This window comes from Aulonocara sp. 'chitande type north' Nkhata Bay, linkage group LG6 (genome assembly GCF_057382095.1).
Source record: "Aulonocara sp. 'chitande type north' Nkhata Bay isolate Kocher_YH1m ecotype deep benthic linkage group LG6, A_spYH_male_GT1.1, whole genome shotgun sequence".
Classification (NCBI taxonomy): domain Eukaryota; kingdom Metazoa; phylum Chordata; class Actinopteri; order Cichliformes; family Cichlidae; genus Aulonocara; species Aulonocara sp. 'chitande type north' Nkhata Bay.
In genome coordinates, this window is record NC_141349.1 from 4,399,752 (window position 1) to 4,424,809 (window position 25,058).

General features: G+C 37.9%; 1 protein-coding gene, 1 long non-coding RNA gene and 2 pseudogenes across 6 annotated transcripts in view; 1 reads left to right on the forward strand and 3 right to left on the reverse strand.

Moving 5' to 3' along the window:
- LOC147327065 (uncharacterized) overlaps positions 1-23,292 on the reverse strand; it is a 63,458-nt gene extending 40,166 nt beyond the window's left edge. The window contains exons 1-4 of one of the 2 annotated variants that reach the window (XM_086294681.1): positions 23,191-23,292; positions 20,876-20,938; positions 19,860-20,279; positions 19,598-19,658 (exon numbers count right to left, since the gene is read on the reverse strand). In XM_086294681.1, coding sequence (XP_086150807.1) covers positions 19,598-19,658; positions 19,860-20,279; positions 20,876-20,938; positions 23,191-23,292 — 646 coding nt within the window. Of the gene's footprint in view, positions 1-19,597; positions 19,659-19,859; positions 20,280-20,875; positions 20,939-22,939; positions 23,003-23,190 lie in introns of those variants that run through there. The other variant, XR_015129792.1, reaches the window with a different exon arrangement.
- LOC147327068 (uncharacterized) lies at positions 579-11,443 on the forward strand (annotated as a pseudogene).
- On the reverse strand, positions 3,187-6,723 carry LOC147327069 (uncharacterized). Of its 3 annotated transcripts, none has more exons than XR_015129790.1 (6): positions 6,687-6,723; positions 6,433-6,565; positions 5,947-5,982; positions 5,426-5,578; positions 4,977-5,064; positions 3,187-4,396 (listed from the first exon to the last, which is right to left on the reverse strand). It is a non-coding gene; the product is annotated as an uncharacterized LOC147327069 (long non-coding RNA). The 3 variants fall into 3 exon arrangements; XR_015129789.1 differs by having other exon boundaries at positions 5,947-6,010; XR_015129788.1 differs by having other exon boundaries at positions 5,947-6,565.
- Positions 12,132-14,131, reverse strand: LOC147327070 (uncharacterized; annotated as a pseudogene). The gene is made up of 3 exons (XR_015129999.1): positions 14,030-14,131; positions 13,779-13,841; positions 12,132-13,457 (listed from the first exon to the last, which is right to left on the reverse strand). The product of XR_015129999.1 is annotated as an uncharacterized LOC147327070 (transcript).
- Positions 23,293-25,058: the final 1,766 nt, after the last annotated feature.

The following is a 25,058-nucleotide window of genomic DNA, read 5'->3' on the forward strand; positions in this document are numbered from 1 at the left end:
ACTATCAATCCATATACCCAAGATTTTAATCTCCCTGCATAGGGAGATCGCCATTTCAGGTCTTTTGGTGGTCTGATGTCCAAGCCACACCCCTTCAGTTTTATCTTGATTCAGCTTGGCCCCTGATGCCAGTTTGTATTGGTGTAATGTCTCCATCACTATAGAGAGTTCATTTTGATTTCTAATTAACACCGTCACATCATCTGCATACGCCAAGGCTTTAATCTTATGGGTTTTGTCAAGGAGAGATCCTTTAATTTATGGGGCGCCGTTAAATCTTACAAAAACATGTTTTTTCGAGTCATTTTTTTTGCAACATTTAGTAAAATATTTGTAACTTTTTATATTTAAAACACAATTTTAAATGTTAAATCTAAATGTTAAGTCTAAATGTTATGGGAAACTAAATATTTAGCTAATATGCAAATTTATTGTACGGGTCAACAGAAATACCAAAATAAAAGCTTCAAGAAAACCTCCCACGCTAAAGCGTGCCGGCCGTGGTCAGGTTGTGTGTCTGCGCTCCTCTCACGGTCACTTTTGACTGCCATGAGCTGCTTCACCTATTCCCTACCAGCATGTCCAGCGATTTAGCTGAAAACATTGGAAGAGCCGTTTTGTCGGCCTTCCAACGATTCAGCGGTAGTGCACCCTCAGTAGCTGCAGTCTCCACCTCACAAACGCCGCAGCACTTGGTAAGTTTATTGTATAGCATTTTGGACGGGTTGATAGCAGTGTTAGCAAAATTAGCAAAGCTAAATTACTTAGCTAGTCCTCAATTATTTCATTTGGTAGGCAGCAGACAGAGATCGAACATCATACAACTCTATTTATTTATTTGGTAGGTAGGTAACAGTCGTTCTTGATGTAAATGTTTCCTTAGGAATCCAGCAATGCACCTGGACCAAGTAGACCTGCTGTCTCCACTGGGATACCATACCGCTCGGTAGGCCTTCTTACACATATCATTTAATTTATTTATCATGAAATTTCCCCTTGTGGGACTAATAAAGGTATGTTATCTTATCTTTGCTGACCGATTTTGATATACAATCAGGTTCATAAATATTTGGATACAGACACATTTTCTAATGTTGCTTCTGTACATTACCAGAATGAATTAAAAATGAAACTACTCCAATGCAGTTGAAGTGCAGACTTTAAGTTTTAATTCAGTGGGTTGGACTAAATGAATGCATAAAAATGTGAGGGGGAAAAATTAATTTGTAAACACAATCCTATCATTTCAGAGGCTCTAAGGTAATTAGACAAATTAAATAACTGAAAATAAAATGATCATTTCTATTACTTTATTCAAAACCCTTTGTTGGCAATGACAGCCTGAAGTCTTGAAGTCATGGACACCACCAGATGCTGGCATTCCTCCTTCAGTTTTCTGTGTAATGGGTAGACAATAGTAAGATGGTCTGAGTCTACAGTTTTTTGTTTTGTTTTGTTTTTTAATGAACAGATAACAGAAACCTTATGGATGTATTGTAATGCATAGGTGTCTATCTGTATCTGTGTTTGAATTCATTTCAGGTTCCTCTTCCATCAGTTCCTCAAGCTCATGCTACGCGCTCACATTTTGTGAGAAAAAACAAGACCTGCAAACACTATACAAAAGATGTTGTGTGCTTGCCCTTGTCTTCAGCATCAACGTTTCTCATACCGAGAGGAGATTCACAAGCAAAACTAGTACAAGATGGCCTTATTGGGAAGATCTCCTTTACATCTGACTGGTCTGAAGCACAACTTAGAGAAGAAATCGCAGCAATCTTCAGAAGAACGTTTGCACTGTCAACTAGCCAGACATTCCCTTTTGAGTATTTGAGTACAATTAGAGGATGTAAACGACTAATGAAACCAAATGTTTTTAGCAGTTTTCTTTCGGGTGGCCAAGAAGTTGGCTCGATTTGTTCCACCACCTATATAATGGCAGGGATACAAACACCTGCACAGGTAAACATTTTATATTGCAGTGCAGAAATATTTATTGTCTAAAAAGTGAGTCTGTTCCCTTAACGTAATTTTCTTAATTAATTAATATTGCACTTTTAGCAGGTGTAAACAGTTTTTAGTGCAGCCATGTGTCTCTGTGTTACCAGTGATTTGGTGCAACTGTATTTGATTTTATGTAGAACATGCTTTCTTTTCCCTCAGGAGGAACCAGAAGAGCTGTCTGACAGTGACTTTGAAAGTCCAGTCTGCCGGAGAAGACGAGGTATGTGACGTGAATGAAAACCTAGTGAGGTTCTAAGCTCAATGACCAGTTAGATTTTGTTACTGCAGTGCGTAATAATTCCTGGGGGGTTTGTTTGATGAGAGCATCATTAATTTGTCCGATTGGGGCGATCGTGGCTCAAGAGTTGGGAGTTTGCCTTGTAATCGGAAGGTTGCCGGTTCGAGCCCCGGCTCGGACAGTCTCGGTCGTTGTGTCCTTGGGCAAGACACTTCACCTACTGCCTACTGGTGTTGGCCAGAAGGGCCGATGGCGCGATATGGCAGTTTCGCTTCTGTCAGTCCTCCCCAGGGCAGCTGTGGCTACAACTGTAGCTTGCCTCCACCAGTGTGTGAATGTGTGTGTGAATGGGTGGATGACTGGGTGTGTAAAGCGCTTTGGGGTCCTTAGGGGGGACTAGTAAAAGCGCTAGAGAATTGCGAGAAAGCAAATTGTTGGTTAAGGTTTTTAAGGAAGCAGCACTTCGTGATTTATACAGGCACTTGCATCCACATACCGTCCATTACACTAGATTCGATTCGTTAACTAAAACAAGGATTGATAGATTCTACATATCACATAATGTTCAAGGTCTGAAATATGACACTCTTTTAACAGACTTTTCTGATCATACACTGAAAAAAATATGTTGTTGGATTTACTTAATTCAATGGTGGACATTTGTTGCACACAGATGTTTTGCTTTGGCAGCAACTTAAACAATTGAGTTAAATTAACACAATTTATTCATGTTCAATAAACCTGTGCAATTTGTGTTGATAAAATGTGACTTAAACATGTTTTGATGAAGTAATTTGAGCTCTTGAAATATTTTAATCCTTCACAATTTTCTCACTTTATCCCAACACCATTCAATAACTTTTACCCAATACTACTTGGTCACTTAAATACTACATGTTATCTTCAAATTACATTTTGCTATTATATTCTAGCATCAAATACACAATTTTCAAATGGAGGCCTTATAACAGATTATATTGTTCTCTTCCAAGATGGTTGCTGGCATCCACCAGTAACCTTTCAAAACAAAATGTCTAATTTCACTGCATTGACAGTAGGTAAAGAATTAAACTGACATTACTCCACTACTGAATCTATATAAACCAACAGTTAAATAATGTCAGTTCTTCCGTGTTCTCTGGAATCAATCACAGCAAAGAAATTAGACTCTTTCTTTTGAAAAATGTTGGGAAAGAACAATACAAAACATTCTATTTAAGGCCTCTGACGTCAAGATTCAGTTAAACAACAATTATAACTAAACAATTTGAGGTAATGTTAGTTTCCATTAACATTAAATTAGGTTACTGAATTGGCAAACACCTTCCTATTAACATTACCCATTTTACCCCAATAACTAAAGAAATTAGCACTTGCAGGTCAAAACCTTTATTCAAGAGATGCAAAAATAACATTGATACAGTGACTGTCAAAAATTACGGCACTGATCATACTGTGACATCTTGGTTCAAAACAGCAAGCTTAGAAATATTCAACGGTCCTTACTTCAACTGAATGAAACTGAAAATACCATTTCACACGGCCCATATGGGATATTTAGACTGCATAACTGTTCATGCTACATCTCTTCACTAGTAAAAGAAAGAAAAAATACAAAGAGAAATTTAAAAATGCTGCCAAACAGACAGAGAACTTGTACAGAGCAAAAGGAAAAACAAACAACAACAACAACAAAAAAACGGCTCGTCCTCATGGCAGTTGCAGTGTATATAAAAATGAACCCTGCGATCTGTTCCTGGAATTGAGCTTCAAAAATGCAGCAGAACAAGTGTGAGATTTAAATGTCTTCTCACCTAGAGCTGGTCACCTCACATGCATAACAGTGAGCTTCGTTGCAGGAGCAGTTTTGTCTTAGTTGTGAGCTTTTCTTGAGAGCTGAGTTGCTTCCAACTCCATTACCACCCTTTGAATCACCTCAAAAGTGTAGCAGAGTTGTGATGGGTAACTCATGTTGAAGGAATAAAAAAGGTCCAAACAGCATGGCTACTGCAAAGGTCACGTTATCCAGATCTTGAAGAACTACTATACCCTCGATGATGATGCCAACGTCAGAAAAGTCATTGCCTGGTGCATCCTCTGGAGACAGATGTTCATTGTGGTTTTCTCAATCTGTGCAGTGGCCTCAGTCAAGTCCTGGTTAAAAACAAAACATTTCTTTAAGATTCCTTTTTAAACTCATCTCTTTTGAATCTACCAGTTCTAATGTTAGAGTAATTTAAACCAATGCAAGCAACATAGTAAATAGCTATAGCCAAAGAGTGGCCTGCCATGCTGCCATTCATGGTCTAACAGAGTTTCTAAGAGAGGGTGAAAAACATAATTTCAAATGCTTTACATTAGTTTTTCTTAGAAAGACACCGGCCCATCAGAAATCCAGGTTTTGTCACTCAGAAGATGTTAGAATTTAGACTTTCAGCCCCACAATTTGGTTAGCTGTTGGTCTTTTTTTTTTCAAACAAAAGCTAATGTAAATATTGGTGGGATTTTCCTTTGTTCACTAGAATGACAAATTTAAAGTTTTTTCACACTGATGTGACCCCTAATACAGGGGTGGGGCCTCAAGGGCCGGCGGCTGAGTTCACTACCAGGCCTCATGTGAACTTCAAATTATTAAAGAGGACTACTGGTCCTAACTGGTCCAATGAGGATCAAGTGGATAACTAAATGCATTTTTAAATGTTGCAAAGCCACAATCTACTCATAAAACACTCACCATGAACTCCTGCACCAAGATGTTGCAATTGTCTTTCACACAGATGCGGAGCACTTTGATGAGACTCCCTTTGAGCATTAATGTCATCCTAAAGTATTATAACAAAGAAAACAGAGATTTGTGAACTTTTCAGTAGCACAGAAGAAAATGATCCCAGACCAAAACTTAAACCAGTCAACATGCAACACCAGCATCTACAAAGCAATATCAAAAGTTCCTGTTTGACATCAACTTTATGGATATATAGTTTCCAGAACATTTATTTTTTTAAAAAGATCAATTTTTCTCAGTGGGCCAGTAAATGCATGACGAAAATTATGGCATCCTTTCGGTGGAATCAGTACTCACAGGTAATAGTTGACTGTTTCAATGGATGCAGCATAAAAATCTTTTACTGACCTAATGCAATACATATACACTTTGTAGTTAAAGAATTTTAAAGTTCTTACTGTCATCATGGCAGCTACATCCTTTAGCTTTGTGCCCTGTTCCCCCGATCACTTTGCAAACACTTTCAGCAGACTGTCAGAGAGAAACTCAGCTCCGTCAGAAACCTTGACTGTAAAGGCATGGTTGGGATGCACTGGAATGCTGCATTTCATCTGAAATGACATAAAATTATTTTGAAATAACAGCAGGCACTGTGCTTGGTTAATAATCAGTAATGTTTTGTTGAATAAAAACTGTGTTTCCAGATCTTATGGGATTAAAAAAATGTTTATTTCTGATTTGCAACCCAAGAACCCACAAGTTACAACCTCATTTTAGTTCAAGTGTGCATTAATGTGAGTCCAGTAATCACCTTTCTGACAATACATACAGGTATAAGTTAAACCTATGGCAGATTTTGGATTTCTCAGTTGTATTAATAGGGTGGTCTATTTGAGTATGCATGCACCTAATAATTATAAAAAACCTATTATAATTAAGTTACAGAAACCTTAAGCGAAAATAGAATATACTTTCTTACCATAACACCTTGAACCCACAATCCATCAGCTGACTCCTGGTGAAATGCAGAATAGATGTGGTCTCTCAATGTGCATCAACAAAAACAAACAAACAAAAACAAAAGGACAGCAGGTGAGGGCAGGAGGGGTAGGGATGTAAGCTAGCATAATGCCGCTGATGATATTAGCTAAAGCTGTTCAATGTCCAAAATCTCACTAACACCACGGTGCAGTAAATACACAATGTAACTGAAGAGTCAGTTGACAAATCTATTCACACAGAAAACCAAATTATGTTATGAGTGCCTCGTAATTAGGTTTAATGTGATATTACGGCTCTTGTGCCAAAGACAAATTCAAATGAAAAAGCGCCAATTCTTTGATAACAGATAAAACAGCAAATAAGCTAACGGCTCTTTTTTAGCATGTTACATGGCGGCACTTTAGACGTTTAACTACATTTGGCTGAAATATGGTAAATATTAATTCAAAAAATCAAGACATACCAAAAAACGTAGAGTTGGCTGCTCGACTTGACTGAGATGGATGCCTTTTTTAAACCACGATCCAAAGCCCGCGAGATGAAATCACGCGTGGTTTCACGAGATTTAACGTTGCTATCTTATTGACTTACTTCACCTGAACATGATATAAACAATTTAATACACCCTTTCTGCATATCATGTAGTTTTTACACTATATAGTTACATTTAACTTTAAAACATGAGGCAATTGTGTTAAATACATGCAAGATGCTTACATAAATCCAAGAGATGGCCAGTCCCTTTTTTTCAGTGTATGGTGGTTATGGCAACAGTATCTTGTTGTCCCCATGAATTTTTGAACTATTGGAAATTGAATACATCCTTGTTAGCAGACGAGTTGCTTGTGTCCGAAGTTAAATCTGAAATTAAGAAAATATGACATCTTAAGATTTTTACTACTTCTTTCTCGGAACTTTGGGAGCTTCTTAAACGACGTATGTGTCAATTTCTTTAATTTAAAGCGAGAGAATTAAACCATGCAAAGAATGTAAAATATAATGAAGATGTGAGTAGATATATATATTTAAGAAATAAGGAGGAGAAGGAAGAGGAGGAGGAAAATCAACTGATGTCTCTTAAAGAGGACATTGATCGGGTCAATAGAGAAGTTTTATTTAATATGTTGCGACGTACTGACTTTCACGGGAACAGTGATTATATGATTCTTAATAATCAAAAGAAAAGTCGAAATGATTTTATTGCCTCAATTAAAGATAAACATGGAAAGTCAGTTTTTAAAGAAGAGGGGAAAAGACAAGTAATTAGAGATTATTGTTCGGAGATGTTTTCATCCATTGCTACAAACAGCAATGTTATTAACAATTTTTTGAGTGAGGTTGAACCATTAGATTCTGTCATTTATGAAACTTTGATTGGAAAAATTAAAAGAGAGGAAGTGGAGTCAGTAATTAACCAACTTAGTACCGATAAAACACCTGGTCTGGATGGACTCCCCTCTGAATTTTACAAAATTGTGAGTAAAGAACTGTCTGAATTATTAACTCAGTATTTTAATGAAGGAATAGAAAGAGAAACAATGGGTAAATCGTTTTATGAGGGAGTTATGTGTTTATTATACAAGAAAGGTGATAGAGACGACATTAATAATTATAGGCAACTGACAATAATGAATGTAGATTATAAGATTTTTGCTAAAATAATTATGTCTAGACTAGAAGATGTATTAGATATTATCATTGAAAAAGAACAAACATGCGCAATTAAGGGATGATTGATGTGGGATAACTTAAGTATGTTAAGAGAAATTATTCATAATGGAAAGGATTCAGAACTCTGCATTTAAGGCTTAGATCAAAGGAGGGCTTTTGATTCTGTTTCCCACTCCTATTTATGGAAAGTAATGAAAGCTTATAATTTCCCGGACCAATTTATTTCTATTATTCAATTGATGTATAAAAAGTCCTTAGTGCGAGTTAAGGTAAATGGAAAGCTCTCATCCCCTTTTAGCGCTGAGTGCGGGGTTAAACAAGGATGTCCTTTGAGTGCTGCGTTATATAAGATAAGATAAGATAAGATAAGATAAGATAAGATAACCTTTATTAGTCCCACACGTGGGAAATTTGTTTTGTCACAGCAGGAGTGGACAGTGCAAAAGTTATGAGGCAAAAATTAGAATATATGTCCTTGCCATTAACCCCTTACTGAAAAGGATAAATGATGACAAACTGATTAAGGGATACGTCCTTGACAAATCCCATAAAATCGCAGCTTTGGCGTATGCAGATGACGTGACTGTGATAATCAGAAACCAAAACGAACTGTCTTCAGTTATGGAGATATTACACCACTACGAACAGGCATCAGGTGCCAAGCTGAACCAAGACAAAACTGAAGGGGTGTGGCTTGGACATCAGACCAGACAACCTAAAATGATGATCTCTCTTTGTAGGGAGATTAAAATTTTGGGTATATGGATTGATAATACTGACTCTAGTTTACTAAAGTGGAATAAGAAAGAAAATGAAATTAAAATGGAAATTATAAAATGGGAAAATAAAGATACAAATTATAAAACAGGTATTAATATTGTAAAAACACACATAATTTCAAAACTTCTTTTCCTTGACACAATTTTTCCTCCTCCGAGAACAACTGTAATGAAAATAAGTAAGATGTGCATTAAATTTATCTGGGGATCCAATCGAGAAGTGACTAAGAGAAAATTTATGTACAAGAGTAGGAAGCACGGGGGTTTGGGAGTCCCAGACTTAGAGATTGTTTTGCGAATTCCTTTTATTAAAATTATTCAAAGCGCAATTTCTCGGGGTGCCCCGTGGGTTCGAGGGAAAGAAGAATTGTGGCAAAAGAAAAGAGGCAGGGCCAGAGCGGGCGTTCCATACCACAGACTTATGTTTGGTGACTTATCAAGTCAATGGGAACAATATAGTTTAAATATTCTCCAAGATAATACGAAAAATATCTATAAAAAAATTAATGGAATCAAAAATGAAGGTTTAATTCAATACAAGTATGCAAATGAAGATGAAAACCTTTCAATAGTTAAAAATATACATGACAAATTATTATCTGAAAACATGAGAGACGTGGTGTGGCTCATCTCGCTCGGGCGGCTCCCTGTGAGAGCGGTGGTACAATGGAGTTGTTTTGTTACCACCATGAAATGTCCTATGACAGACTGTGATGAAGATGAGACCCTAGAACATCTTCTATTGGATTGTTATAGGACAACTGAGATAAGACAGAAGATGACAGAGATTGGCTATGACGTTGATGTTAATATCAAAGCAGTTAAATATGGTTTGTTTAAAGAAAAAATGGGTGAAGACAAAAGGAGACTCTTTTGGTTAGTAATGTGTGTAATAAACACACATATTTGGAAAACCCGTGCCAAAGGAGTACTTGAACAAAAGATGATAAGTAGTGATGTGCTGAGTAAACATATCATTACAGATCTGCGGAGAAGACGAACAATGGACCTGAAACTTGGGAAAGTTTTCCCCTGGAACGAATTGAAACTGTAAATTTTGTGAGCGTTGTGTGGACTCAGATGCTAGACTTTCCTCCTTGTTTCTCCTTTTTTGTATGTGTTCATGGTTTTGTATATGTAATTGTATGTGTATGTACATTTTATATGTAAATTTGTTTACTTTAAATAAAGATTTTAAAAAAAATAAATAAAAGCGCTATACAAAAACAGGCCATTTACCATTTTAACGTTTACGGATTATCACAGGTGATTAAAGCCAAGGAGGAATTTGTGCCCAACTTTCACTTGAACTAATATAAGGATATATAAAGGCTCTGTTAACATTATGAAGCAAGTCATGCTGACCTTCTTTCCTTTGTTCAGTGCATCATGCGTTGTCTACAACACCAGGTGAAAGTGAGGCCAAGCATCAGGAAACAGAGAGCTGCATTCAAGAGAGTGAAAATGAGGGACAGGCAGAGGGACAGCAGATGTTTCCATATAATGTGGCAGAATTTGTGTAAGCTGTTGTCTAGGGGTTAAAGAAATCCTTCATTTTAGATGTTGTTTAGGACAGCGGTCCCCAACCTTTTTTGCGCCACGGACTGGTTTATGCCTGACAAAATTTTCATGCACCAGCCTTTAAGGTGTCGCGGAAAAATAAAACAAAATAAAACTAGTACCTGTACCGATAAAAAGAAGATTTATTCATAACACACATGAAAAGACCAAGGAAAACAGAGTTAACGATAACAAAATAACACTGAAAACCGATAAAAACCCTGAAAACTATACATTTCACACCTGAGCCTCAACTCTCGCGGCCTGGTACCAAACGACTCACGGACCGGTACCGGTCCGAGGCCCAGGGGTTGGGGACCGCTGGTTTAGGATATTGTTTTGATGCAGGTTTCCAATTTGCATGTTTGGGGGTTTTTTTGCTGAATGACTGCAACTTAAGGATTTACATTTAATTTTTTTTTTTTAATGATGTAGTGTGAGAAATTCTTCAAGGCTGACAGGTTTTATGATTTCTAATATCTCTTATCTACTTAGCCCTATTTTTCTGGAGGAAGATGAAGCTCTTGAAGAGGCAATTCAGCGTAGCCTCCTAGAAGAGTCTGATAAACAAAGTGAAGTTCATATTTCAAGGTAAGATTTGAAAGTAACCTTTGATAATTGAATATTTTATTTGCATCTTTACTTGCATCATTTTTTTTGCAGTTACACAATTACAAAGGTAATTGCTCATTTCTGACTAATTTAATATGGACTATCACAACATAATTATCTGTTGTAACTCTGTGCACTTGAGTGAAATGTACAGCAAATTTCCATTTTTCCCCGAGATCTGTTTGTCATTGTCCCATTTTTATATAAGTCTTTTAAGAAACTCAGCAAAGAAGAAATTGAAGGTCTTCTTAGAGCTCATAGTGAGAAAGTCATTACACCAGGAACAAGACAACTCCATATCAGTCGAGCCAATGTGTGGTCAACTGCTTTGCGTCAGTTCAAGAGACCCAAGTTTGCAGAAAGCTGTGAGATGCTTTATGTCACATTTGCAAGCGATGAACATGATACAGAGGAAGATGCTGCTGACCTTGGGGGGCCAAGGCGGGAGTTTTTCCGTTTACTGGTGAAGGCCATCTTTCAGGAGAGTGGTGCTTTTGAAGGTAATATGATTTCATAGATAAACTAACTTACTTACTCAAGGCATAAAGGCTTGTTGACGACACTCGTTTTTATAATGTTACAAACGCAACAACCACCTGATCTGAACATTGTTTGACAGAACATTAACAAGTTAATAAATGACTACAGATAATAAATCTGTTATGTTCTGTGTGTCTGAAACAGTAAAAAAAAAAAAGTAATACATTTTTATCTGTCAATCTCAAGATATCAGTTGGGGTCTGTACAGAATATACTTTTTTTGTGTGTTATTTTTCAGCTACACCAAATGGATGCACACTGAAATTTAACATCCTACACTTGCCACCGGGAGCAGCAAGATTCCAGCCATAGGTTTTCAACCAGCTCCTAAAATAACATTCATTCACGATGAAAGCAAACATCTCCCGATTGCACACACATGTGCAAATGAGCTTCAGCTTTTTGTGAATGAAACAACAATGGCTGATGATGATGCTTTTCATTACTGCTTCTTAGTAGCACTCATGAATGGAGCTTTATTCAGCACCATCTAAACATGTTCCAAAAAAGTGAAATTAAAATGGTGGGTTTGTTAACTCTAATCCTGTTCATTAATTGTAGTTTCAAGTAACTTTGCTTCATACAAGAAAGTTGAAATCAATTCTGACTGCATTTAATATTGAAATGTAATAATTTTCAAAGCTTCAATAGATTTATAAAAATGCTAACTCTGTATTTTCAACGACAAATCAATAAAGTCACTGGTGTAATACAATTAATAATTTTATTAAGCTTTTTCTTTTTTAAACAAGGACATTTCAAAACAGTTTATGCACAGAGTATACTAAACATGCTTTGTAGAACAGGCTAGGATTACTTAGACATCTAACAGCAACATTTATTAAGACTATTGCAACTTTACAATGATTAAAACAATACTGTAGATAATCTTGTGAATTGGTTTAAAGACTGACTGTTCCGTGTTGATAAATTTCACTGTTATACTGTATTACACTGTTACAGTGTGAATTTGATCTTTACTGCAATCTGAATAACTGGTTTTACCCATAAACTAAAAGTGGTTGTAGCCTTCTGAATAGCCTATGAGTCACTGTCAGTCATTAACTCTGAGTCCTTATGTGGCAGGAGGCATCACTGCTAGAGGGGAGGGGCTTCTGCAGTAGTACAAAAACTGCATTTGCTGTACAGCATTTAAGAATACTAAGTGTCATCACTCTTTAGAACATCGCTGGTATCCTGTGGTTGAGGTCACACATTTACAAGTTTGTTAAAAATATACTGCTGTGTTCGCTGAAACAATGTTTTACCATTATTGTTGTCTTCTTCAAAAGGGTGAATGCTTGTATATAGCTCTTGTAAATCACTGTCATTTAATGGGACAAACCTACTTTCAGAGTTTGACAAGGAGGGTATGGAGACCTCTGCTGTAGAAAGTTCTGGGTTGTGACGATGAGACACATGAGTTCCGCAGGCAAAAAGCTGGATGGGAGTTCTATTACCTTCAGTGGAAATAGAGTGATTGTTATATCCAGCTTTGAATTCCTTCAAAGTGCGGTTGATTCGTGGTAGAAACACATAATGAAGGGAAAATAGGTCTGTTGCATTTTCTAAGTCTAGGATACCAAGTGATTCCAATTCATAAAATATAGGTGCCTAAATGTGGCTACTGTTGTTGTTTAAGTCTCAGTTGAAACGCTCAACCCTCTGGTTGTGCACAGAACTTCCCATTAAGACAGAGCTTTCACCCCTGCTTGCTCGCATGTCCTCCCAAATCTGAGCATTCTCTCCTCCATGATCAGTCCTGATATGCAGGGGTCTGCCAAATTGTCCAACAGCTGCAGTAAAGAGGGCTTTCACAGTCTCAGCTCGATTATTGCTGGAGCACTGAAGAAACATCAACATCCTGCTGTATCCATCTATTGCACCATGAACAACAAACTTCCAGCGAATCAGTTTGTGATTTCCATCTATGTGCCATATGAAATTTGGATGAGGCACAGAATATACTCGCCGAGCAACTGCAGTTCTCGGCAAGTATGGATAGAACACCAGCCGAGTCCACCCTCCGCAGTGACTCTCTTACGCGCCATCTTTGAACCACTATGTTTTTGGAACGCAGATGACCCATCAGCATCACTCCTCCAACATTTGGATGTTCAGTTTTTATCTGGGACACTATCTGATCTAACTCATGGTCACTGATTACATTGAATTTTGACTCTGAGATATTGTAGTCTTGCAGTAACTTATACAGAGTGGGCCTGGAGATGGAAAGGATAGATGCAGCTTCAGTAAAAGATGTTTTCAGGGAAAGAACATTTTCCAATTCCTCTTTGGAAATCTGAAGCCTTCCTTGGTAACCATCCTAGAACACGGCACAGAAAATCTCAATGAGCGCAATTGTACTGTGACAGATTAGCTAGAGAGTAATATTTTATCAATAGTTTTAAAATATGAAAGTGAGCAATCAAAAGACACTTCAGAGCAAAAACAGTAATAAAATATGACGTAAAACTTGTGAATGTTGTTGGTGGTGATGTGACACTGCTAGTGATGGACCCCTAAGAAGATGAAATGTATGTAGAATCAGAATCATTACTTTGACAGGATTTAATTTAAGGTCACATATTACACCAAAGAAAAAACAAAAATCAGTCAGCTAAATGATATGTGTAAGAAGGCCTACCGAGCAGTATGGTATCCCAGTGGAGACGGCAGGTCTACTTGGTCCAGGTGCATTGCTGGATTCCTAAGGAAACATTTACATCAAGAACGACTGTTACCTACCTACCAAATAAATAAATAGAGTTGTATGATGTTCGATCTCTGTCTGCTGCCTACCAAATGAAATAATTGAGGACTAGCTAAGTAATTTAGCTTTGCTAATTTTGCTAACAGTGCTATCAACCCGTCCAAAATGCTATACAATAAACTTACCAAGTGCTGCGGCGTTTGTGAGGTCGAGGGTGCACTACTGCTGAATCGTTGGATGGCCGACAAAACAGCTCTTCCAATGTTTTCAGCTAAATCGCTGGACATGCTCGTAGGGAATAGTCGAAGCAGCTCATGGCAGTCAAAAGTGACCGTGAGAGGAGCGCAAACACAGAACCTGACCACGACCGGCACACTTTAGCGCGGGAGGTTTTCTTGAAGCTTTTATTTTGGTATTTCCGTTGACCCGTACAATAAATTTGCATATTAGCTAAATATTTAGTTTCCCGTAACATTTAGATTTAACATTTAACATTTAGATTTATATATAACATTTAGATTTAACATTTAACATTTAGATTTAACATTTAACATTTAGATTTAACATTTAACATTTAGATTTATATATAATATTTAGATTTAACATTTAACATTAGATTTATATATAACATTTAGATTTAACATTTAACATTTAGATTTATATATAACATTTAGATTTATCATTTAACATTTAGATTTATATATAACATTTAGATTTAACATTTAAAATCCTGTTTTAAATATGAAAAGTTACAAATATTTTACCAAATGTTGTAAAAAATGACTCGAAAAAACATGTTTTTGTAAGATTTAGAGCTAAATATAGAAAAATGTTGCTGTTAATTTCGGCATGTTTCAGTTTACAAACGGCGCACCATACAAATGAGTATTTTGTCCACATCATCCTCTTCATGCATGTTGTCTTACTCCAAGCTGTATAGGCTCGAAAGCCTACTACCAGTTAAGCATATTAGGTGATGTGCATCTCTGTAATGAGAAGGGGTGTGGTCTAATGACATCAACACCCTATATCAGGTGTGCATAATTATTAGGCAACGTCCTTTCCTTTGGCAAAATGGGTCAAAAGAAGGACTTGACAGGCGCAGAAAAGTCAAAAATCATGCATTTCATGCAAAATAGTCAACAGGGTCGCAAGAAGCGTGTGGAAAAACCAAGGTGCAAAATAACTGCCCATGAACTGAGAAAAGTCAAGCGTGCAGCTGCCAAGATGCCACTTGCCACCAGTTTGGCCATATTTCAGAGCTGCAACATCACTGGAGTGCCCAAGAGCACAAGGTGTGCAATACTCAGAGACATGGCCAAGGTAAGAAAGGCTGAAAGACGACCACCACTGAACAAGACACACAAGCTGAAACGTCAAGACTGGGCCAAGAAATATCTCAAGACTGGTTTTTCTAAGGTTTTATGGACTGATGAAATGAGAGTGAGTCTTGATGGGCCAGATCGATGGGCCCGTGGCTGGATTGGTAAAGGGCAGAGAGCTCCAGTCCGACTCAGACGCCAGCAAGGTGGAGGTGGAGTACTGGTTTGGGCTGGTATCATCAAAGATGAGCTTGTGGGGCCTTTTCGGGTTGAGGATGGAGTCAAGCTCAACTCCCAGTCCTACTGCCAGTTTCTGGAAGACACCTTCTTCAAGCAGTGGTACAGGAAGAAGTCTGCATCCTTCAAGAAAAACATGATTTCCATGCATGACAATGCTCCATCACACGCGTCCAAGTACTCCACAGTGTGGCTGGCAAGAAAGGGTATAAAAGAAGAAAAACTAATGACATGGCCACCTTGTTCACCTGATCTGAACCCCATTGAGAACCTGTGGTCCATCATCAAATGTGAGATTTACAAGGAGGGAAAAGAGTACACCTCTCTGAACAGTGTCTGGGAGGCTGTGGTTGCTGCTGCACACAATGTTGATGGTGAAAAGATCAAAATAGAGCTGGGCCATATTATACCGTTCACGGTAATACCGGTATAATGTTAGGCAACGATAGGAAAATGAAATATCGCGATAGAATATGAGTAAAACGCGCATGCGCAGTGCCTTTGTTTTCATACGCACATGGCCGATTGTTGAGTGAAACAGATGAACCAGAATTGGTTTGTAAAAACGGTGCAACTTCAGTGATGTGGAACTGGTTTGGTGTTTGTCCGTCAGATACACGACAAAGCACATTTTTTTGCAGAACATGCAAGCGGCCGTCGTTATTGTCGTATTTGTCGTGCTAAGATGCTCTTAAATCTGGGAGTAATCTGGGTCCTAAACCCCCTCTTCAGGTCAAACGAACACTGCAGCATCACTGAGAGTTAAAAACTGTCTAAATTCTTTCATCTTTAATAAAACGATCAGCATTGCTGCTTTACCAGGTGTAACTATGAAGTTTAACTTCCAGGCATTCATGAAAACAAAAGTTATTACATTTAACGGAGTTAGAAGTTAGCAGGAAGCTAGCGGAAGTTAGCTCGCTAGTTTCGCTAGTTACCTAAACATGATATTGCATGTTCTGACTGAGAGATTTCTGAAAAAAATCAAACGTACAGCTCTGCTATCACTTCCAACATAAATGAAGACAGGAAACTAAACAGCAGTGACGTTTGTAGGGTTACTGAAGTTGGGCTAGCTGGTATATAATGATGTGCTACGTGATCGCTAGCGACACAGCTATGTTAGCATAACATAAAGAGTGAAGCTGGAGGACGAACACTAACACTTTTCCATTTATAAAAGTTAACGTGAAGGTTCCTCATGGTTAGAGACAAATGCAATCGCATGGCAGGATGCTGTAAACGGACCAAACTTCAGTCAGGAGAACAACTGAGATAATCCATCCACAATACGAGGTTAGTCATTAATATACTGCAACAACATGGGAATAGAGCAGCTGCCAGAGAATTCAACATTAATGAATCAATGGTACAGAAGTGGAGGAAGCAAGAAGAATGAGTTTAATAAAGTTTGATTTATCTGACTGCTTTGTTTCGCTTAATGTGCCTTATAATCCCGTGCACCTTATGGTCTGAAAAATACGTACTGCACACTGCAGTTTAATGTTGCAAAGCACCTCTTTTTAACTTCAGTGGATATTATACATGGTTATGCTAAGGATATGTCAGCCCATTTCTACTGGAAATGCCTTTTGGTTAAACTTTCAGCAAGGAATTTGCATTTGCACTGTTACATTTTTATAAAGCTTTAATGTACATAAAAACCAGCTTCTTGTTTAAGTGAAAATAAATGGAAGGTTGTCTTTTTGCGCTAGTAATGTTGTGGAGTTGTATTTTGTCTCGCATCAATTATATCGTCAGTTATATCGTTATCGCAAATTTTCAAATATATATCGTGATAAATATTTTTGGCCATATCGCCCTGCTCTAGATCAAAACACTGACAGAATCCATGGATGGCAGGCTTTTGAGTGTCCTTGCAAAGAAAGGTGGCTATATTGGTCGCTGATTTGTTTTTGTTTTGTTTTTGAATGTCAGAAATGTATATTTGTGAATGTGGAGATGTTATATTGGTGTCACTGGTAAAAATAAATAATTGAAATTGAAATTGTTTGTTTTTTGTTAAGTTGCCAAATAATTATGCACAGTAATAGTCACCTGCACACACAGATATCCCCCTAAAAGAGCTAAAACTAAAAGCAAACTAAAAACTACTTCCAAAAACATTCAGCTTTGATTTTAATGAGTTTTTTGGGTTCATTGAGAACATGGTTGTTGTTCAATAATAAAATTATCCCTCAAAAATACAACTTGCCTAATAATTCTGCACTCCCTGTAGTATACGTGGGGTAACGAGACACGATTAACACCTCACGACTACTGCTCACGCGCAACCACGTAAACGTCGGTGAAAAAGACGGAGCAGCACGGCTGTGCAGCGTGTGATCTGGACACAAGCGATGGAGGCACAACTTGTAGAACTTTGGAAAGCTCATCTGAGCCTTTTCGATGTGGCATCACAAAATTATCACGACCACAACAACTGTGAAAATAGTTGGATTTACATTGCTGCTTAATCACAGCTGCCTGATCAATGTTTTTCATTAGCAATTTAGCAAAGTTGATGGTGGTAGTGTGTCTGTATGAGTGAAAGACAGAGAGAGAGAGCGAGCGAGCGACATAATTTCTGTTATAACCTTCATTTTATGGAGGCACAGTGTGAGCACTCGGGTCGCATCATAGCATCGGGCGGTATAGTATGAGACCCTGCATCGTGACCTATGAACTTCTAACCCCTGTGAGTCAATCGTGCAGTTTGAGCAGGAGCTGAATAACGTGACTGAAAAAAAAATCGCACAGTGTCTGCCCAGCTTTAGGTGTACTGTCATCCGAGACTTGCACCGCAGCGTTTGTTTCCCTGTTGGCCATGCTTCTTGTTGTGGTCATCTGTTGTCTTCCGGTATTTTCTCTGCAAGCGACCTTTCCTCGACCAATGAGATGAGCGGTAATCTGAATTGTCATACTCGAATTGTCATAAGTGTGCTGTCAGCTCATTGGTCACAAAGCAGGAGAGGGGCTGGGAATTATGTTTTCAAACAAAGCGTTAATTCCATTAACATTTATAGATTACTTTTGATTCTCACTGTATTACGGGACAAAGTGCGTCCCTTATTAGCTCAATACGGGACGTGTACTTTTGTTTCTAAATACGGGATGATTCGGTTTTTTAAGGGATGGTTGGCAACCCTAGCGGTATGGTATCCCAGTGGAGCCGGCAGGTCTACTTGGTCCGGGTGCATTACTGGATTCCTAAGGAAACATTTACATCAAGAACGACTGTTACCTACCTACCAAATAAATAAATAGAGGCAATCAAAAGACACTTCACAGCATAAACAGTAATAAAATATGACGTAAAACTAGTGATGGACCCCTAAGAAGATGAAATGTATGTAGAATCAGAATCATTACTTTGACAGGATTTAATTTAAGGTGACATATTACACCAAAGAAAAAACAAAAACCAGTCAGCTAAATGATATGTGTAAGAAGGCCTACTGAGCGGTATGGTATCCCAGTGGAGACGGCAGGTCTACTTGGTGCATTGCTGGATTCCTAAGGAAACATTTACATCAAGAACGACTGTTACCTACCTACCAAATAAATAAATAGAGTTGTATGATGTTCGATCTCTGTCTGCTGCCTACCAAATGAAATAATTGAGGACTAGCTAAGTAATTTAGCTTTGCTAATTTTGCTAACACTGCTATCAACCCGTCCAAAATGCTATACAATAAACTTACCAAGTGCTGCGGCGTTTGTGAGGTGGAGACTGCAGCTACTGAGGGTGCACTACCGTTAAATCGTTGGAAGGCCGACAAAACGGCTCTTCCAATGTTTTCAGCTAAATCGCTGGACATGCTGGTAGGGAATAGGTGAAGCAGCTCATGGCAGTCAAAAGTGACCGTGAGAGGAGCGCAGACACACAACCTGACCACGGCCGGCACGCTTTAGCGTGGGAGGTTTTCTTGAAGCTTTTATTTTGGTATTTCTGTTGACCCGTACAATAAATTTGCATATTAGCTAAATATTTAGTTTCCCGTAACATTTAGATTTAACATTTAACATTTAGATTTATATATAACATTTAGATTTAACATTTAACATTTAGATTTAACATTTAACATTTAGATTTAACATTTAACATTTAGATTTATATATAATATTTAGATTTAACATTTAACATTTAGATTGAGCTTAGAACCTCACTAGGTTTTCATTCACGTCACATACCTCGTCTTCTCCGGCAGACTGGACTTTCAAAGTCACTGTCAGACAGCTCTTCTGGTTCCTCCTGAGGGAAAAGAAAGCATGTTCTACATAAAATCAAATACAGTTGCACCAAATCACTGGTAACACAGAGACACATGGCTGCACTAAAAACTGTTTACACCTGCTAAAAGTGCAATATTAATTAATTAAGAAAATTACGTTAAGGGAACAGACTCACTTTTTAGACAATAAATATTTCTGCACTGCAATATAAAATGTTTACCTGTGCAGGTGTTTGTATCCCTGCCATTATATAGGTGGTGGAACAAATCGAGCCAACTTCTTGGCCACCCCAAAGAAAACTGCTAAAAACATTTGGTTTCATTAGTCGTTTACATCCTCTAATTGTACTCAAATACTCAAAAGGGAATGTCTGGCTAGTTGACAGTGCAAACGTTCTTCTGAAGATTGCTGCGATTTCTTCTCTAAGTTGTGCTTCAGACCAGTCAGATGTAAAGGAGATCTTCCCAATAAGGCCATCTTGTACTAGTTTTGCTTGTGAATCTCCTCTCGGTATGAGAAACGTTGATGCTGAAGACAAGGGCAAGCACACAACATCTTTTGTATAGTGTTTGCAGGTCTTGTTTTTTCTCACAAAATGTGAGCGCGTAGCATGAGCTTGAGGAACTGATGGAAGAGGAACCTGAAATGAATTCAAACACAGATACAGATAGACACCTATGCATTACAATACATCCATAAGGTTTCTGTTATCTGTTCATTAAAAAACAAAACAAAACAAAAAACTGTAGACTCAGACCATCTTACTATTGTCTACCCATTACACAGAAAACTGAAGGAGGAATGCCAGCATCTGGTGGTGTCCATGACTTCAAGACTTCAGGCTGTCATTGCCAACAAAGGGTTTTGAATAAAGTAATAGAAATGATCATTTTATTTTCAGTTATTTAATTTGTCTAATTACCTTAGAGCCTCTGAAATGATAGGATTGTGTTTACAAATTAATTTTTCCCCCTCACATTTTTATGCATTCATTTAGTCCAACCCACTGAATTAAAACTTAAAGTCTGCACTTCAACTGCATTGGAGTAGTTTCATTTTTAATTCATTCTGGTAATGTACAGAAGCAACATTAGAAAATGTGTCTGTATCCAAATATTTATGAACCTGATTGTATATCAAAATCGGTCAGCAAAGATAAGATAACATACCTTTATTAGTCCCACAAGGGGAAATTTCATGATAAATAAATTAAATGATATGTGTAAGAAGGCCTACCGAGCGGTATGGTATCCCAGTGGAGACAGCAGGTCTACTTGGTCCAGGTGCATTGCTGGATTCCTAAGGAAACATTTACATCAAGAACGACTGTTACCTACCTACCAAATAAATAAATAGAGTTGTATGATGTTCGATCTCTGTCTGCTGCCTACCAAATGAAATAATTGAGGACTAGCTAAGTAATTTAGCTTTGCTAATTTTGCTAACACTGCTATCAACCCGTCCAAAATGCTATACAATAAACTTACCAAGTGCTGCGGCGTTTGTGAGGTGGAGACTGCAGCTACTGAGGGTGCACTACCGCTGAATCGTTGGAAGGCCGACAAAACGGCTCTTCCAATGTTTTCAGCTAAATCGCTGGACATGCTGGTAGGGAATAGGTGAAGCAGCTCATGGCAGTCAAAAGTGACCGTGAGAGGAGCGCAGACACACAACCTGACCACGGCCGGCACGCTTTAGCGTGGGAGGTTTTCTTGAAGCTTTTATTTTGGTATTTCTGTTGACCCGTACAATAAATTTGCATATTAGCTAAATATTTAGTTTCCCATAACATTTAGACTTAACATTTAGATTTAACATTTAAAATTGTGTTTTAAATATAAAAAGTTACAAATATTTTACTAAATGTTGCAAAAAAAATGACTCGAAAAAACATGTTTTTGTAAGATTTAACGGCGCCCCATAAATTAAAGGATCTCTCCTTGACAAAACCCATAAGATTAAAGCCTTGGCGTATGCAGATGATGTGACGGTGTTAATTAGAAATCAAAATGAACTCTCTATAGTGATGGAGACATTACACCAATACAAACTGGCATCAGGGGCCAAGCTGAATCAAGATAAAACTGAAGGGGTGTGGCTTGGACATCAGACCACCAAAAGACCTGAAATGGCGATCTCCCTATGCAGGGAGATTAAAATCTTGGGTATATGGATTGATAGTACTGACTCTTGCCTATTAAACTGGACTCAAAAATCAAAACAGATAAAATCAGAACAGTAGATAGAATCAGTAGTTAATGTAAGTTTTGAAATCTAAGCTTAAAAGTGTGGATTTGGTGCTTTATTCAAATGCAGCTGAGAATAGGTGAGTCTTCAACCTGGATTTAAATAAACTGAGTGTTTCAGCTGATCTGAGGCTTTCTGGGAGTTTGTTCCAGATATAAGGAGCATAAAAGCTGAATGCAGCTTCTCCGTGTCTGGTTCTGACTCTGGGAACTGATAAAAGACCAGATCCAGATGACCTGAGGGATCTGGAAGGTTCATACTGGGTCAGGAGGTCACTGATGTATTTTGGTCCTAAACCATTCAGAGCTTTATAGACCAGCATCAGAACTTTAAAGTCTATCCTCTGACGGACAGGCAGCCAGTGTAAAGACCTCAGAGCTGGACTGATGTGGTCCACTTTTTTGGTCTTAGTGAGGACTCGAGCAGCAGAGTTCTGAGTGAGCTGTAGTTGTCTGACTGGTTTTTTAGGTAGACCTGTAAAGATGCTGTTACATTAGTCAAGCCTACTAAAGATGAATGCATGGACTAGTTTTTCCAGGTCCTGTTGAGACATCAGATCTTTTATCCTTGAAATATTCTTGAGGTGATAGTAAGCTGACTTTGTTATTGTCTTAATGTGTTTTTCTAAGTTTAGGTCTGCATCCATCACTACACCCAAATTTCTCGCCTGGTTTGTGGTTTTTAGATGTATAGATTGAAGTTCTCTGGTGACCTGTAATCGTTTTTCTTTGGCGCCAAAGACTATTACCTCAGTTTTGTTTTTGTTTAGCTGGAGAAAATTGTGGCACAACCAGTCATTAATTTCCTCAATGCATTTACCAAGAGCCTGTACAGGGCCTTGGTCTCCTGGTGACATTGTGATATATATTTGTGTGTCATCTGCATAGCTATGATAGTTTATTTTGTTGTTCTTTATAATCTGTGCCAGTGGGAGCATGTAAATGTTAAACAGAAGGGGTCCCAAGATGGAACAGGATTTAATTTAAGGTCACATATTACACCAAAGAAAAAACAAAAATCAGTCAGCTAAATGATATGTGTAAGAAGGCCTACCGAGCAGTATGGTATCCCAGTGGAGACGGCAGGTCTACTTGGTCCAGGTGCATTGCTGGATTCCTAAGGAAACATTTACATCAAGAACGACTGTTACCTACCTACCAAATAAATAAATAGAGTTGTATGATGTTCGATCTCTGTCTGCTGCCTACCAAATGAAATAATTGAGGACTAGCTAAGTAATTTAGCTTTGCTAATTTTGCTAACAGTGCTATCAACCCGTCCAAAATGCTATACAATAAACTTACCAAGTGCTGCGGCGTTTGTGAGGTCGAGGGTGCATTACCGCTGAATCGTTGGATGTCCGACAAAACGGCTCTTCCAATGTTTTCAGCTAAATCGCTGGACATGCTGGTAGGGAATAGTCGAAGCAGCTCATGGCAGTCAAAAGTGACCGTGAGAGGAGCGCAAACACAGAACCTGACCACGACCAGCACACTTTAGCGCGGGAGGTTTTCTTGAAGCTTTTATTTTGGTATTTCCGTTGACCCGTACAATAAATTTGCATATTAGCTAAATATTTAGTTTCCCGTAACATTTAGATTTAACATTAAACATTTAGATTTATATATAACATTTAGATTTAACATTTAACATTTAGATTTAACATTTAACATTTAGATTTATATATAACATTTAGATTTAACATTTAACATTTAGATTTATATATAACATTTAGATTTAACATTTAACATTTCGATTTAAATATAATATTTACATTTAACATTTAGCATTTAGATTTAACATTTAAAATCCTGTTTTAAATATGAAAAGTTACAAATATTTTACTAAATGTTGTAAAAAAATGACTCGAAAAAACATGTTTTTGTAAGATTTAGAGCTAAATGTGGAAAAATGTTGCTGTTAATTTCGGCATGTTTCAGTTTACAAACGGCGCCCCATACATTTGCCTAATAATTCTGCACTCCCTGTATACGATGCACGACGCACGAAGGCCAAAATCGGGCCGATCGCCAAAATGGTCGCACGACTCAAAAATTGGCTCAAAATGGGCCAAAAATCGCACAGTGTAAGCCCAGCATTAGAGCAGCAATGTTTGTTCGCTCAGAGAAAGAAAGAAAAAAAAGAGGCTGCAAAAGTACAGGGAGGAATGGGAAAAGGAAAACACCTGGCTGGAAAAATGCACAATAACACCTATAAAGCGCACTGCACTGTGTGCCGGCGCACTTTTTCCATAGGCATGCTTCTAATGGTGGGCACATGAAGAACATGAGGGGTGTGAAAGCTCGGGGAACCCTTAACCAATTTTTTGTCCACCAGGCCACGGCAGAAGCAGATATGGTATGTAAACATTGGTTTGTTTTTTTTAAACCCTCTGGTTAAGGTTAATATGGGCATGTGCAGTGAATATCAGCGCTATGTGGCCAGAAGTGTGATAATATAATTTATTTTGTGTAATAAACAACTGCAAGGATAGATGATTACAACAAATAGATCACTAATACATAAAAGTAATACATAGATGAATAATGATGATGAGTTAAGATGCGTAATCATGGGAACAAGTGGGTTTACAAACAGGAGCAGCTGATTAGCATTAGAAAAGCTGAAATAATACCTCAACTGAAGCCAATTGTACTAAATGCACTATATGTGCACTGTTACAAGAATATTTTGCGTTCTATTGTTTTCTATTAATTTATATAATTTTAAGTTAAGCAGGACAGAGTTCTTTTAAAGAAAGATTTACTTATATTCTCAAAAGTTAAGTATGACAGGCTTCTGTTTAAGAAAGAGACCTGTTTTACTGTGTTAATCTTGTCATTTTGATCTAAAAATAAATGGCTAAATGATCTGATCTGATTTGTTTCCTATATGGTCATATCACAAAGAATATGCATCTGCTTAAATCAAATTCAAGTCAAATGGTTAAAAAATAATTTCACACACAAAAAAAAGAGCTACCACACTGGGAAGGGTGAAGACAACTGGGTTGCCCGGCCCTGGCCACGAGGTGTCCCTTATTTATTTTTCAGGGAGTTGGCAACCCTACATACCGCTCAGTAGGCCTTCTTACACATATGTTACGCCCCTAGTCTAGGCGGGTAGGGACGCACATAAGGTTGGAGGAGAGAGAGACAAATCCCCGCCCTGG